The sequence below is a fragment of the Lates calcarifer genome, linkage group LG6 (assembly GCF_001640805.2).
Source record: "Lates calcarifer isolate ASB-BC8 linkage group LG6, TLL_Latcal_v3, whole genome shotgun sequence".
Classification (NCBI taxonomy): domain Eukaryota; kingdom Metazoa; phylum Chordata; class Actinopteri; family Centropomidae; genus Lates; species Lates calcarifer.
This window is the reverse complement of record NC_066838.1, coordinates 17,772,797-17,784,837: the sequence shown is the minus strand read 5'-3', so window position 1 is coordinate 17,784,837 and position 12,041 is coordinate 17,772,797. Positions and strand designations below refer to the sequence as shown.

Here is a 12,041-nt window from a genome sequence, read left to right as displayed (position 1 = left end):
AATCAGTATGTGGTTCCTTTTCATGATGTGGGTTATGGTTGTCATTCTGTCTGACTGTGAACTTGGTTCCTACACAGTGTCAGCTTCATCACTGACAGCTGAAAAATGTCCTTACAATTAGTCTTCCATGAAAGGCATGACAGTGATTTGTGTGGCTCCTCCCCACACCCCACCTCAACCCTCCACCCCAACCCAAAGACACTAAAACACCATGAAGGGGATTTAAAAACAATAATGATCCATTGTCTTGTTTTCAGATCAGGATTATTAGGAAAATGCCACAGTTCCTTTATCATCCAAATAATTTAATTCTTCTGACCGATGCGCTTTGATTTGATGCGGTCTGGCTGTGCCGGACAAAAATAAGCATTAGCTAATGAAGCACTTAGTGAGTGACGAGAAACTGGGGGGGGGGTCAGATATACCAGCTGCCTATCTGTGACTTGCAAAATAGGACTTGTGTACCTGCTCGGGACTGAGGCCGGGCGGAACCCAGGCGTATTCCTCCAGCGCACATCCAGAGTCATCATCAGAGGTGGAGTTCCTCTGGAAGTCGTACATCAGCTTGGTGATGGTCTTCTCCATCTCCAGAGACATGGCTGTCACAACATGCTCCTTTGCACAAACCCGCTTCAGTGGACACAGGTATTCCTGTCGAAGAAAAAAAGAGGCGAGTGAGAGGGAGGCAAAAGAGGAAGATTTAAATGTACAAAGGGAGTGGAGATTCAGGAGAGGGAGACCAATGGGAGGTGGCAAAGTTTTAAATTAGTATTCTGGGCTATATGAACTTGTGGTTTTAGATTCAACAGAGGAGAACATCAGATGCACCAGTGTGAGGGAGGCTTGAATGCTACCATCAGCATGTGTGTTTAGCATATTCTAATTAGCACTCCCCATATTAGGATTCATCCCTTGGGCACTGTAAATATCTATACAAAATTTCATGGCAGTCCATTCAAGAGCTGTTGAGTCCTTAAAAATTAAAAATATCAGCCCCGTGGATTTACCACAGCATTACTGCATTACTATTAGTCTGTACACCTCCTGCTGTCTTGCATTTTTGTCCCTACAGGTTTCAGGTTACAATCACCAAAGTCAGTGGGATTCATCCTCCTGGGACCATGAATGTCTGTACATTTTTTTTATGGCAATCCAGGCACTGTTAAGATATTTCAGTCTGGACCAAAGTGGTGAGACAACTGACCAAATGTCACTGCCATCCCTAGAGCTATGCGGCTACCATGGCTAAGATCGGTAAAATGCATATTTAATGTCAGTCTCTATTTAAAAAAGCATCAGCACAGTATCACTGTAAGAATGCAGTTTGAGGACATCATTATCAGATGACACTGCTGTGTCTACACTCAGTGTTCTACTTGAATATATAGATTAGAGATAGATTTGATCCTCTCCTCCTTCTTTCTGTCTGAGAGGGGAACAGCTGCACACATCACTGACACATGAATAATTAACAGCACAAGGTATTGCCTCCACCACCAAAGTATGAAAATGAAAATGCAACTGATTTTACGGGCAACTAGAATATTTAGTGAACCAGCAACAAGAACAAGAATGAGCTGTGTTTACATCTCTTAGCTTGTTATTTTGAAAGCTGATGAGTGGAGAGATATTAGAGTCAATTAGTGTAACATGGAAGGAAACGATTGTGGTTGTGGTCGTCAGACCCTAATATAAAATTCAAAAATCCATAGTGATTATTGAACCTGCTGAGGTTGTTGTAATTCAATCAGAGTACAATCTGATTCACAAGGACGTGCTGGTGTGGAAAACTGAGACAGCTGATGAGCTGATGTGGTGTGTTTTGTTTTTTTTTTCTGTGTCTGTAGTAGGTCACGTATCAAGGTCATAACAGTTCACTGACAAAAACTACACTGCATGACAGTCGGTGAGAAAGTGTGAACAGGCTGTGACATTTCTGATTCAAAATGATTGCCGCATCAACTATGAGACAGGTCTTTTCTGGCAGTTTCAGACAGCACCACTATTTCCTGCAGATTAGAAATCACAGAAAAACAGAGCTTAAGCAGTGGCCAAGGAACAGCAGACATTTCCACAGACTGAGCCAGTGAGTCAGCCTCCATCCAAGCAGAGCTGAGTACTGTTTATCTCTCTAAGATGGGTGCTGCTGATTTCTTTGTGAGGAGAGATCGCAGGTATGTAACCTTGAGCCTCTAGCCTGGCCCGAGGCTAGTATTCATTAGAGTATGGAGGCTGTGTGAGAGAGGGCCTGCTGGGAAACGTACAGCCTGTTGCGCCAGTTGCACGTCAGTTTTAATGTGACTAATGTTGGTAATATGACATCAGAGCAGTGAGCTACAGAAGAACCTAACAACAGTTTTAAGTACATTTTAGCATTAATATAAGCTTCACCTTCCTAGCATCTAAGTTGTCAATGGACTTTTCATCAATAAATTTTAATTGCATAGCTTTCATTGCGTTCAAGTTCCCTTGATGTTGTTACTGCCAGTATTAAAGGAACATTCAATCCATTTGAGGAAATATGCTTGTTTGTTGTCTTACTTGGATATATATGAGAGGACTGATTTTATCATTTTGCCAATTTGTATTGTGTCCCTCAGTTAAAAGACCTGTTCATTTTGTGACAGATGACTCTCTTGGCTTTCTTGCCAAGAGTTTGATGAAAAGAGTGATACCACTCTCGTAGTTGTCCATTCAATATGGAGCCATAGCTACAGGCTACAGGCCTGGCTCCATTCAAACATAACAACATCCACCTACCAGAACCTCAAAAAAACAAACAAACAAAAAAAAAACAAACAAAAAAACAAAACAAAACTAAACAAAACCAAAAAAAAAAAAAAAAAACCAAAAAAAAAAAAAAAACAATGCTGGTTGTTTTGTCACCATGCCTGGTAAAGAAATAGTCCAGCACATTACTTGAAAGAAAGTGAACAAGTATATTTTCCAAAATGACACACTATTACTCTTTTAGTGTTACTTTATTTTAGCTGCTCAGTCTGTTGCTACAAAACTGGGCCTAAAGAAAACACAATTTATAATGGAAACGGCTCAGTAGGCACAGATCTGCAACATTATTATCATGTCATGATTGTTTCTGTAGCCTTTGTGGTCTTTCAGTAAAGGTTTTAACCACACACTTTGACACTTTCAGTCACCAATTGGAGGAGCTAATAACTACTGATCACTGTTAGTCAGTTTAGCTTTAAAGTGCTATATGGAAGAATATGAAGCAATTTACATGTAATGTTTTTTAAGTTGCCGATGTTATGTGATGTTAAAAAAAATGAGCCATTACCCGACTTTCTCTCTTGCCTGTAACAGCCTGTAGACTGATTTCTATGTAATGCGCTGCTACAGCACCGGAAGTGTGCTGTCGTTAGCTTCGGAATGGAGTCCACCGTCGTTACGCCGTTACAAAAGCGACTTTCTGTCGGACAGGTCAGCGAACATTACTGCAAAGCTTGTTAAATTTATTGTTATACTTTGGCTTTAGCTGGCTAATGCTTTCTAACGTTAGCTGGCATTCTGACATGGACAAATCGGTAGCAAACTACTGTGTTTAGTGGATAACGTCTGCTAACACATCCAGACTCGCGAGGCTAGCTTACACCGTATACCTGCAGTGTAGCTAACTAACCGTTGCTTGTTTGCTCGGTAACGTTTATGGGCGTTCTACCGGTGTCAGTAAAAAGGGTTTAAGGATTTTTCCATGTACAAGATGTAATCTTATCTCACTCAGGTTTAGGTTGACTTATTATAAAGACTGAAAACAGGAGGGACACAGCTAGCCTTCACCAAAGGAGGAAAATATGACTTCCAACAGCTCCAACATTACCTTATTTACATGTTGTGTTGTATGCCAACAAGTTAGCCACAATTCACCTGGGTTTTGTTCTGTCAGGAAATTTGCAAAGTCAGCAAGTTCATTATGACTGGCCTGGAAGAGGCTGTTTATGTTCACTGGCCCAGCTGTTGGTCATTAAGAAATGGCTCCAATTCATAAACAAACTGCTCAGCAATGTCAGTGTTTTCTGTATTTACACGTGTCAGAACTGAAGAAGCTTCTTGGATGAGAGGTGAAACATCTTAAATGTATCTACAAGCAAGTTTAGTTTCCCTTGATGAAACCCCTCTTGGATAACCATGACAGATATCCTTTCCTCACAATATTATAATATCCCTTTAAATATGTCAAATTATGACCAAAACATTACATTTATTAAGAAGCTTTATTCAAAGCAGACATTTTGACTTGTCATAGCGGGAAAACCACAGGTGTAATTAATAACATGAATGATTGCTGCGGGGCCATGATACATGGTGCTTGCTGACTCTGACATGGCTTACTGGGCCACATAAAAGAAGTGGGGCCATGATTAATGTTGTAAGTTACACTTGTGTTATACCCGCTATGAAGAGGGAAAATGTCTGCCATGAAAAAGATCTATCAGCATGTGCTGCAGGAGTCCACTGCCTTGTTATTAGTACATCAGTTTTTAAAAAATAGGGAATATGGTGGAGAAACTACAAATTCAATCTAACAATAAAGTAGCCAGTTGGTTGTAAGTGGTGCTCACCCTCTCTCTCTCTCTCTCTCTCTCTCTCTCTCTCTCTCTCTCTCTCTCTAACTCTAGTTCAGTGTTAGCAAAACCACTGTGAAGCATGTGAAATTCATTTTTGCACACACACTGTTAGATCGAGAGAATGAGAGCGTCACTGTGTGCGCCAGTGCTTCGATTAATGGTCCCTTCACACCCCACTTATTAAGATGTACTGTAAGTCTCTACTGTGCATTGTTAAACAAAGACACAGCTTTAGTGTCAAACTGTTTTGACGTGACATGTTGTCCTTACACCCTAACTTTTTTTGACTGAATGCACATTCAGTTGGTACAGAAGGCTGCTGATGAGTGTGTGACTTTTTGACGTAATACACACTCGCCAGGCCGACTGGTTAGTCATAACACACTCCTCTGTTCTTCCCCAGCAACACAAGGAGAGAGGAGAGACAAGTTGTGAACTTCTGTTTCCTGGAGGAGGCATACTTTTGGGTAAGTCATGCCTCAGAGAAAAGTGGTAATATATTTGGGGAGTAAAGAATTATTACACAGCTCTGTACATGTAATTCTCTATATTTTTGTAATTTGTTTGTTTTCCTGGGAGTGCACTGTTAACATGCCTTAGGTCTAAACACTCCCACATCTTAACAGAGCTGTTAGAGAAAATCATGTACTGTGGGACAGCTAGTTTTTCCCTTTAATACACAATCGTAACTGTTAGCAGATGGGAACCACTTTTAGGAGTTTATGTCTCCAGAACACAGCGCTCTGTTGATATTAATTATTAAATGTTCAAATATTTCTAAATAATTTCATCAATAGAGAAAATAAGGGAGGAGAGGAGGAACTGCTTTAATAACACTCATTTAGTAATTTGATTTAATGTCATCAAATAAACATATATATTCTTTAGCATGTTGATAAAAGCATTAAAATGTTAGCTGAAAAGCTCACTAAAGGTATTTTACTCTGATAGGTTTGGTGCACAGCTATGAAAAGATCAGGGTCTTGTGATTAACCATGTATGAAGGTCTACAACAGAAAAAGGAAATCATGTGCCATTGAGTACCAACAGACTACACATTCTCTTTCCAGCCAATCAATACACTTTCAACCAGATAGGAGGAACTAAGACTCCATGACTGTGGTCTACAATCATTACATCATTACATCTTATACTCTGGCTTGACAGTTTTTTTAAATTCAATATTTGACCTTTAAACCATGATGAGATCCTAATTAACATTGGTGACATCTGAGCCACTTTCTGGGTCAGATGACACTAAACGGCTAAAAGTAAAAATATCTGACATTTGTTTCAGGAGGAAAGGGGACCATAATGTGCCAAACCTTATCCTCGTCAAGCAATAGTGTGACAGTAATGTGAAGAGGAATGTTAACATCTCTCTGCAGGGTCATACTGTAGGATAGCGACTAATGATTATTTTCACTTAACTTGCTGATTATTTCCTTGGTTAACTGATTATTAGTTTAGCTTATAAAATATTTAAAAACTGTGAAAAAACGCTATTCACAATTCACAATTCTCTAATCAGCAGTCTAAAACACAAACCCAGCAGTTATACATGACAAAGAAAAGTAGTAAAGTCTCTTTTTATCAAAATAGTTGCCGACTAATCGAGTAAATGTTACAGCTCTACAGGCATAAATAATTGTGTGTGTCCATGCTTAAACTATATACATGTATTCATGTTTATAGGTCTCTTTTAATAAGAGACCAAGGATACTTCCTGTTTAAATAAAGGATAACATATAACCATACTAAAAGGTATGTTCAGTGTTCTTGATTCCCTGATTAGTGCACCACATACAGGTGTATTTGTGTTACAATCAACTGAAACACCTTGACTACACACTGGTGACCTCCATTTAATGAATTCTGTGGCTTTGCAAACCTAATGGTTGCACCAGTGCGAATCAAGGTGTGTCCTCCAAAAAGAGGTTGAATACTTATGCACAAGTATTTTACATTTGTAATGTAATTAAATCACTTTGTGGAGATCTGCTTTTACACCAAGGGTCTTTTTCTGTCAACCATTCAAAACTAGCTTCAAGTCTTGCTGAATCTTCTTTGAGCCTTTTTTAGAAGCAGCTTGCTGCTTATAGAATACCTGATGTGTGATGGCTGTGGTTTGGGGAGAAAAAAAAATGTTTTGTTTAGTTACTTAGAAATGTGATGCGTGCTATTTTAACCATACGGAGTGACTAGTATACAGAGGAGAAGACAACTCATCCAAACTGTACCTCAGTGAGGCAGCAGTCAGCCAACTCTAGGTCAGTTGGAAAAACTCAGCAAGTTACCATGGCAACGGATTGGTGTGCAAAGTCCTGAACAACACCCATTTACTAGTGTCAGTAGAAATGTATGATTTAATTGATTTAACAACAAAGTACAAGCAGAGAGAGAACTGCAGTATATTTTTCTTTTGACTATGGTCTTTGTTGAGAAGCATGAATCTTCATTTCAGTGTTTTTTTCTTACATACTGTGACAGGGTTATGTAATGGATAATGTTGAAGGAATATCATGTTTTACAGATCATAAATCATCACTGAATCTTTATTTAGTCTTTCCATAATTTGCCTCTCCTTCAGTCAGATCCAATTAGCAGTATCTTAATTTACACATAAATTAACTGAGATTAATCAACATGTCTGTGCCAGAGGAGAGAAGATCTTCAAAACAAATTGGGTAATTTTGAGAACAAAGAGACGAGGCTCTGCGTATAAATTCACAATAGCTCAGATTTTTAGCAAGAGGAGATACTTGTCAATACATACAGTATGTGAAAACAAGGAGCGAGAGAGGAAAAAATATAGAGAAACAATAGATAGAGGGCTGTAGATGCAGTGTTAAGAGCAACGCGTTTCCTTTTTCACGTGTCATGCTTCACCCACCTCCCTCCTTCCTCCTCCCATCCTCATGTGCCTCTGACAGGCTCTGTGTGGGTGTGCATGAGAGAAAGAGAAGGAGAGGGAGTGATGGAGAGAAAAAGCTCTTATTTATGTAAAAGCTGACATGAGAGGAGGTGCTCGGCTGAAGCACAGAGCCTGACCAAGGATCTATTAACTCTTCACAGTGAGAGCAATACCAATCAAAATCAACAATATGCTCTCAACGACAGCAAAAATAACGCAAAGCACGACTTTTAGTCTCCTTATCTATTACCACCATACAGTGTGTCAGCAGTGATTACAATCTCTCTTGGCTGACAAATTCCCTGCCTGTGTATATTTACAATTTCATCCTTTAAAACAACACAAAAAATGATACATAGCATACATAGGCTTATCATGCTTTTCACTGATACTTCAAATCAACGAGATAAACCGATGCTTTGGATTTAATAATTAAATTAGATGCTAAATATCAAAATGTAATCTGAAAAAGTGGTCAGGAGTCTGAAATTGAATGTGCTCACTCCTAACGCGCACAAGTCGAACAAAAGAGGACACTAATAGTCTCAACAGGTTCTTGGTTCTCAGCTGATTTAGGCAATTATTTCACTGTAAATAAACTATGTGTGGAATTATCATTCTAACATACAGCAATTAATCATCCTTTGTCTGCTGTGGACTGTGTACTCTGCTGCAGTAATGTGGCAGAAACACAACTGTACAGGATTCATGAATGCTGTTAAACTGCTCCTACGTGCATGAAACAACTAAAATCAGATGCAACCGATACACGTCATTCACTCCTCTCTGCTGTTAATGGCAGCACTTTACCGCTTTTGACTCCATCGCGTTCTCAAAGACTCAGCACATCCGATGAAATATTAAAGCCTGAGTACAGTGGGAGGTTTGAAGATTTTTACTCAATACATTTTCTGCTCGCTCTCTCTCTCTGTGCGTAGTGGTTAAACACATGCACCGAATGTTAAAGAAGTGATAGTGGTTTTGCTTAGCCCCCAGGCCCGACATCAAACAACATCAACAATATCCCCTTCAGAGAATTGTGGCACACAAAGATGCGACAAACATACATACATTAAAGGTCAGGCATTGAGAAATTGAAATGCTAATTTTTTATTTATTTTTTTCCGAAGGGTTAGGAATAACCGAATAAGTAGCGTTCAGTGTGGCTCGGTGGGAGACTGAGAGAGCGGATGTTTTTGATGTTCTATAATGAATTGTCCCATGTATCTTGTCATCAGCCAGGCCTCATTCATTTATTCATTCCTTTTACAGATACTGCTAGAACAGTACAATTGTCCAGAGATAATGAATGATGAATCAAAATGCAAAATTGAGAGAGCAAGATGGAATCAGCAGCTTGTATTTGGCAATATTTGTTCAGTTGTTGTGCACATTTGCCTGTAATGCAAAATGAAAATAGCTCTTTCTGGTTCAGACATGCTTCTCTCTGCTCTTTCAATGTACATTATGGGGAAAACATTACAAAATGGTGCCTTTGTGTCACTGATATTCCTCTAATCATTCTTAGAGCACTTCTAATGATAATTACCTGCCTAAGTGCCTTTTACATGTACAAAAAACCCTAGAGATGTTTAGAAGTAGAACAAGAGGATGTGTATATTCATCAAATTATCATTGTGCTTTTCCAAACCAAAAAGGTAGATTACACAGATACGCTTTGATATCCATTTATTAATATTGGTTCCCATCAACTGATTGGGTGATCCTTCATGCTGGCTGCCAGGGCTACACAATGAAACTAATCTGTTGGTTCATCTCATTCCTCACTTACATTATCAACTCATACAATCAATTTTACGGGACATCATCTGGCATCATCCCCTTCACCTCGATCAGTTTCCTTGCAGATGGCTCAGCGGGTACAGCTTTGGATCGACGTTCTGGGCTGAGTGCATTCAATAACACTCCCTGACAAAAGAGTACAGCAATGAATCCTGAGGTTGAAAAGTGGACGATATTCCTGTTGCAGGCCATAATGTGATGTCCCCTCAGAAACATTTAAATGAATTTCCACAGATTTGTACTGACACAGCAAAGCACCGTGGGCAGGACTGAAACAGTAACCTACTGCTCCACTAACGCAGCTGTGTGAGAGCCTCCCTACTGGACTTACAACAGCCCAAAATGTCAATCCTTGGCCTTTTTCCCCCTCCCCTGCTGAACTCACAGTTATCGCTGATTAATAATAAAGGGTTATAGACACACATGCACTTACAAAAAAGGACTGCCTACTCAAACACAGGCCCACTCACACACCCACACCTCCCAATCCTCGAACTTCCAGCCTTTCTAGTCTGTGCCCTGGTGACGGGGGAATTATCTCGCGCAGCGGGGAATGAATGTGTCGGAGCACAGTAACCTTCCCTACAGGATAATGGCACGGGAGCCCGTCGCCATGGAGTCAGGATGGTTGAGTAAATACAGTAACCTGTGCCCAACTCTCTCACATGTATGTCCATGTAATGAAAGGGAAAAACTCAATAACAGCGTGGCAATCGAGCAACAGGCTCTACAGGATATGTTATTCGTTTATCTAAATGTGGGAATACAGATGCAGGAGATGACAACATTGCGTGTGTGTGTGTGTATCAGTGTGTTAGAGGAGCACAGAAGATGGAAAATACGACTAAAGATAATACATTTCTTTGTCAGATTAGCTCTTCCTGATAAGGAATAGTGAGATTTTTTTTTTTTAATGTAATCTTTCAAGCAAGTTCAGTGTCCTTCATTCCTCCATCTTGTTTCTTAATCCTAATGCGCACAGAAGGTGAGTGTGTGTGTGTGTGTGTTTGTGTCTGTGTTTGTGTGTTCAGTGGCTCTCTGAGGCCTGTGTGGAAAATCATTATCAAGGACACACTCATAAAAACAGCCAATAAGCTCTTAGATCTCATCTCAGAAGCAAGGAATCATTTTCCTCTCAGATTCTGATCTCTACGACACAGCTGTTCATTAGCCGATCGGTTCTGATTGGCGATCACCAATACGCCATCAAATGCCAGAATTATGTAACCCTTCATTTCAATAACAAACAGCTCTTGTAGCGCCAATCATCTCGTAATCCAGTTATGAGGATTAAATTCTTACTGCAGCTTATTTGGATCAGGACTAACAAGAAATTAATTGAAAGGGGTTGACTCTATAGGAATAAAGCTCTGTAGTTCAGCTGGCAGAACAGACTGAGAAAAGCTCAGAGTGGGTGACAATGCTGGTGATATAATTGGGAACATAACACACACTCAAATTGGCCGTCGGCATTACTCACGCGGTGTTGTCATCAATAACTGGAGGGACATGATTTTCATGTGCCGAAGCAGTGGACCCCAAAGCTACAGGCAAATAAACCAAAATGCTTAAATCAAACCAATTAAAGCAGACACACACACACACACACACGCTACTGTTCATGTCCCTGATGTGCTAATTGCTGGAGGTGTGTTCCTGAAATCCAAAGTAGGACTCTCTTACCTACAGATGCACAAAATTTCACAAGGACCTGAAAAGCTGTAATTAAAGGGTGACACATTTCTGCTCTCTCCCACTGTGTGTGGGATGGCCTGAAATAGAATTGCAGGGTTTCAACAGGCAAATCGCACTCTACACCGCTGCACACATACACACATACACACACAATCCTGCATCTCAGCAAGGGAAATGGATACTGCCTGTGTTTGTAGAGCCTCCCCATCTTCTGTGGGAATTTTACCAAATGATTTGACAGGCAGGCGTGATCAGGTGTGATGACAGGGAAGGGCTGAGGAGCAGCGGGCTGCCACGGGAGAGCGACTCTGTCTGAAGTGGCAACAACACACACACACACACACACACACACACACACACAGAGCGGAACAGTCTCCAGACCGAGCCCGTGACCTGTGTGAGTGCAGCTGGGCGGGCAGCGGCGCATGTTCTCCCTCGACTGCTGCTACTGCTGGTGGTGATTCATAAACTGATGCTAATTCCTGTTGTGTTATGCCATTTACATCATTTTCCTGAGGGTGTAATCTTTAATATGGGGCCTTTATATTAAGTGGGGGTGGGGTGGGGGTGGGGTAAACGTGTGCTGTATCTGTTCAGAAGTGTATTTATTTGTCTGTGCATGTGTGTATTAATGTGCCTGCATGAGTACATGTGAGACGGAGTCAGAGAATAGCAGAGAAAGAGTCTGTTGCTATGCGTTTTGCATGTCCTTCCACTGGTCTCTTCACATGAAACATCATGGCAGAGAGTAACCAAACACATGTAGCTGAGCCATTCCATTTCCTGGCGATCAACAACACTTTAGCGGTAAAAGCACTGAGAGCCTCAGCGTAGCATTAGAGGTCGGGCACATCCCTGAGTTGTCTTGATGCTGTGATGGACAGGGGCTTTAACCCCCTTAGATTGCTTGTTGTTTTGCCAGATTGCTCCATTACTTCAATGGATTCTGGGGTTAGAGCAACAGGGAACTCGCTGCTGTGTTTTATCGTTGAATCAAAGTGCTGTGTTATTTTCTCAGTCGTGAAGAGTTATGCTATATGGGT

The 12,041-nt window shown here is 40.6% G+C and overlaps 1 protein-coding gene across 2 annotated transcripts in view; it reads right to left on the bottom strand.

Annotated features, from left to right (window-relative positions):
- The window catches only part of LOC108889507 (prickle-like protein 2), a 36,814-nt gene that overhangs the window by 9,108 nt on the left and 15,665 nt on the right, over window positions 1-12,041 (bottom strand). The window contains exons 1-2 of one of the 2 annotated variants that reach the window (XM_018685999.2): window positions 3,299-3,378; window positions 466-651 (exon numbers count right to left, since the gene is read on the bottom strand). In XM_018685999.2, coding sequence (XP_018541515.1) covers window positions 466-597 — 132 coding nt within the window. In that variant the 5' untranslated portion in view covers window positions 598-651; window positions 3,299-3,378. Of the gene's footprint in view, window positions 1-465; window positions 652-3,298; window positions 3,379-12,041 lie in introns of those variants that run through there. The other variant, XM_018685998.2, reaches the window with a different exon arrangement.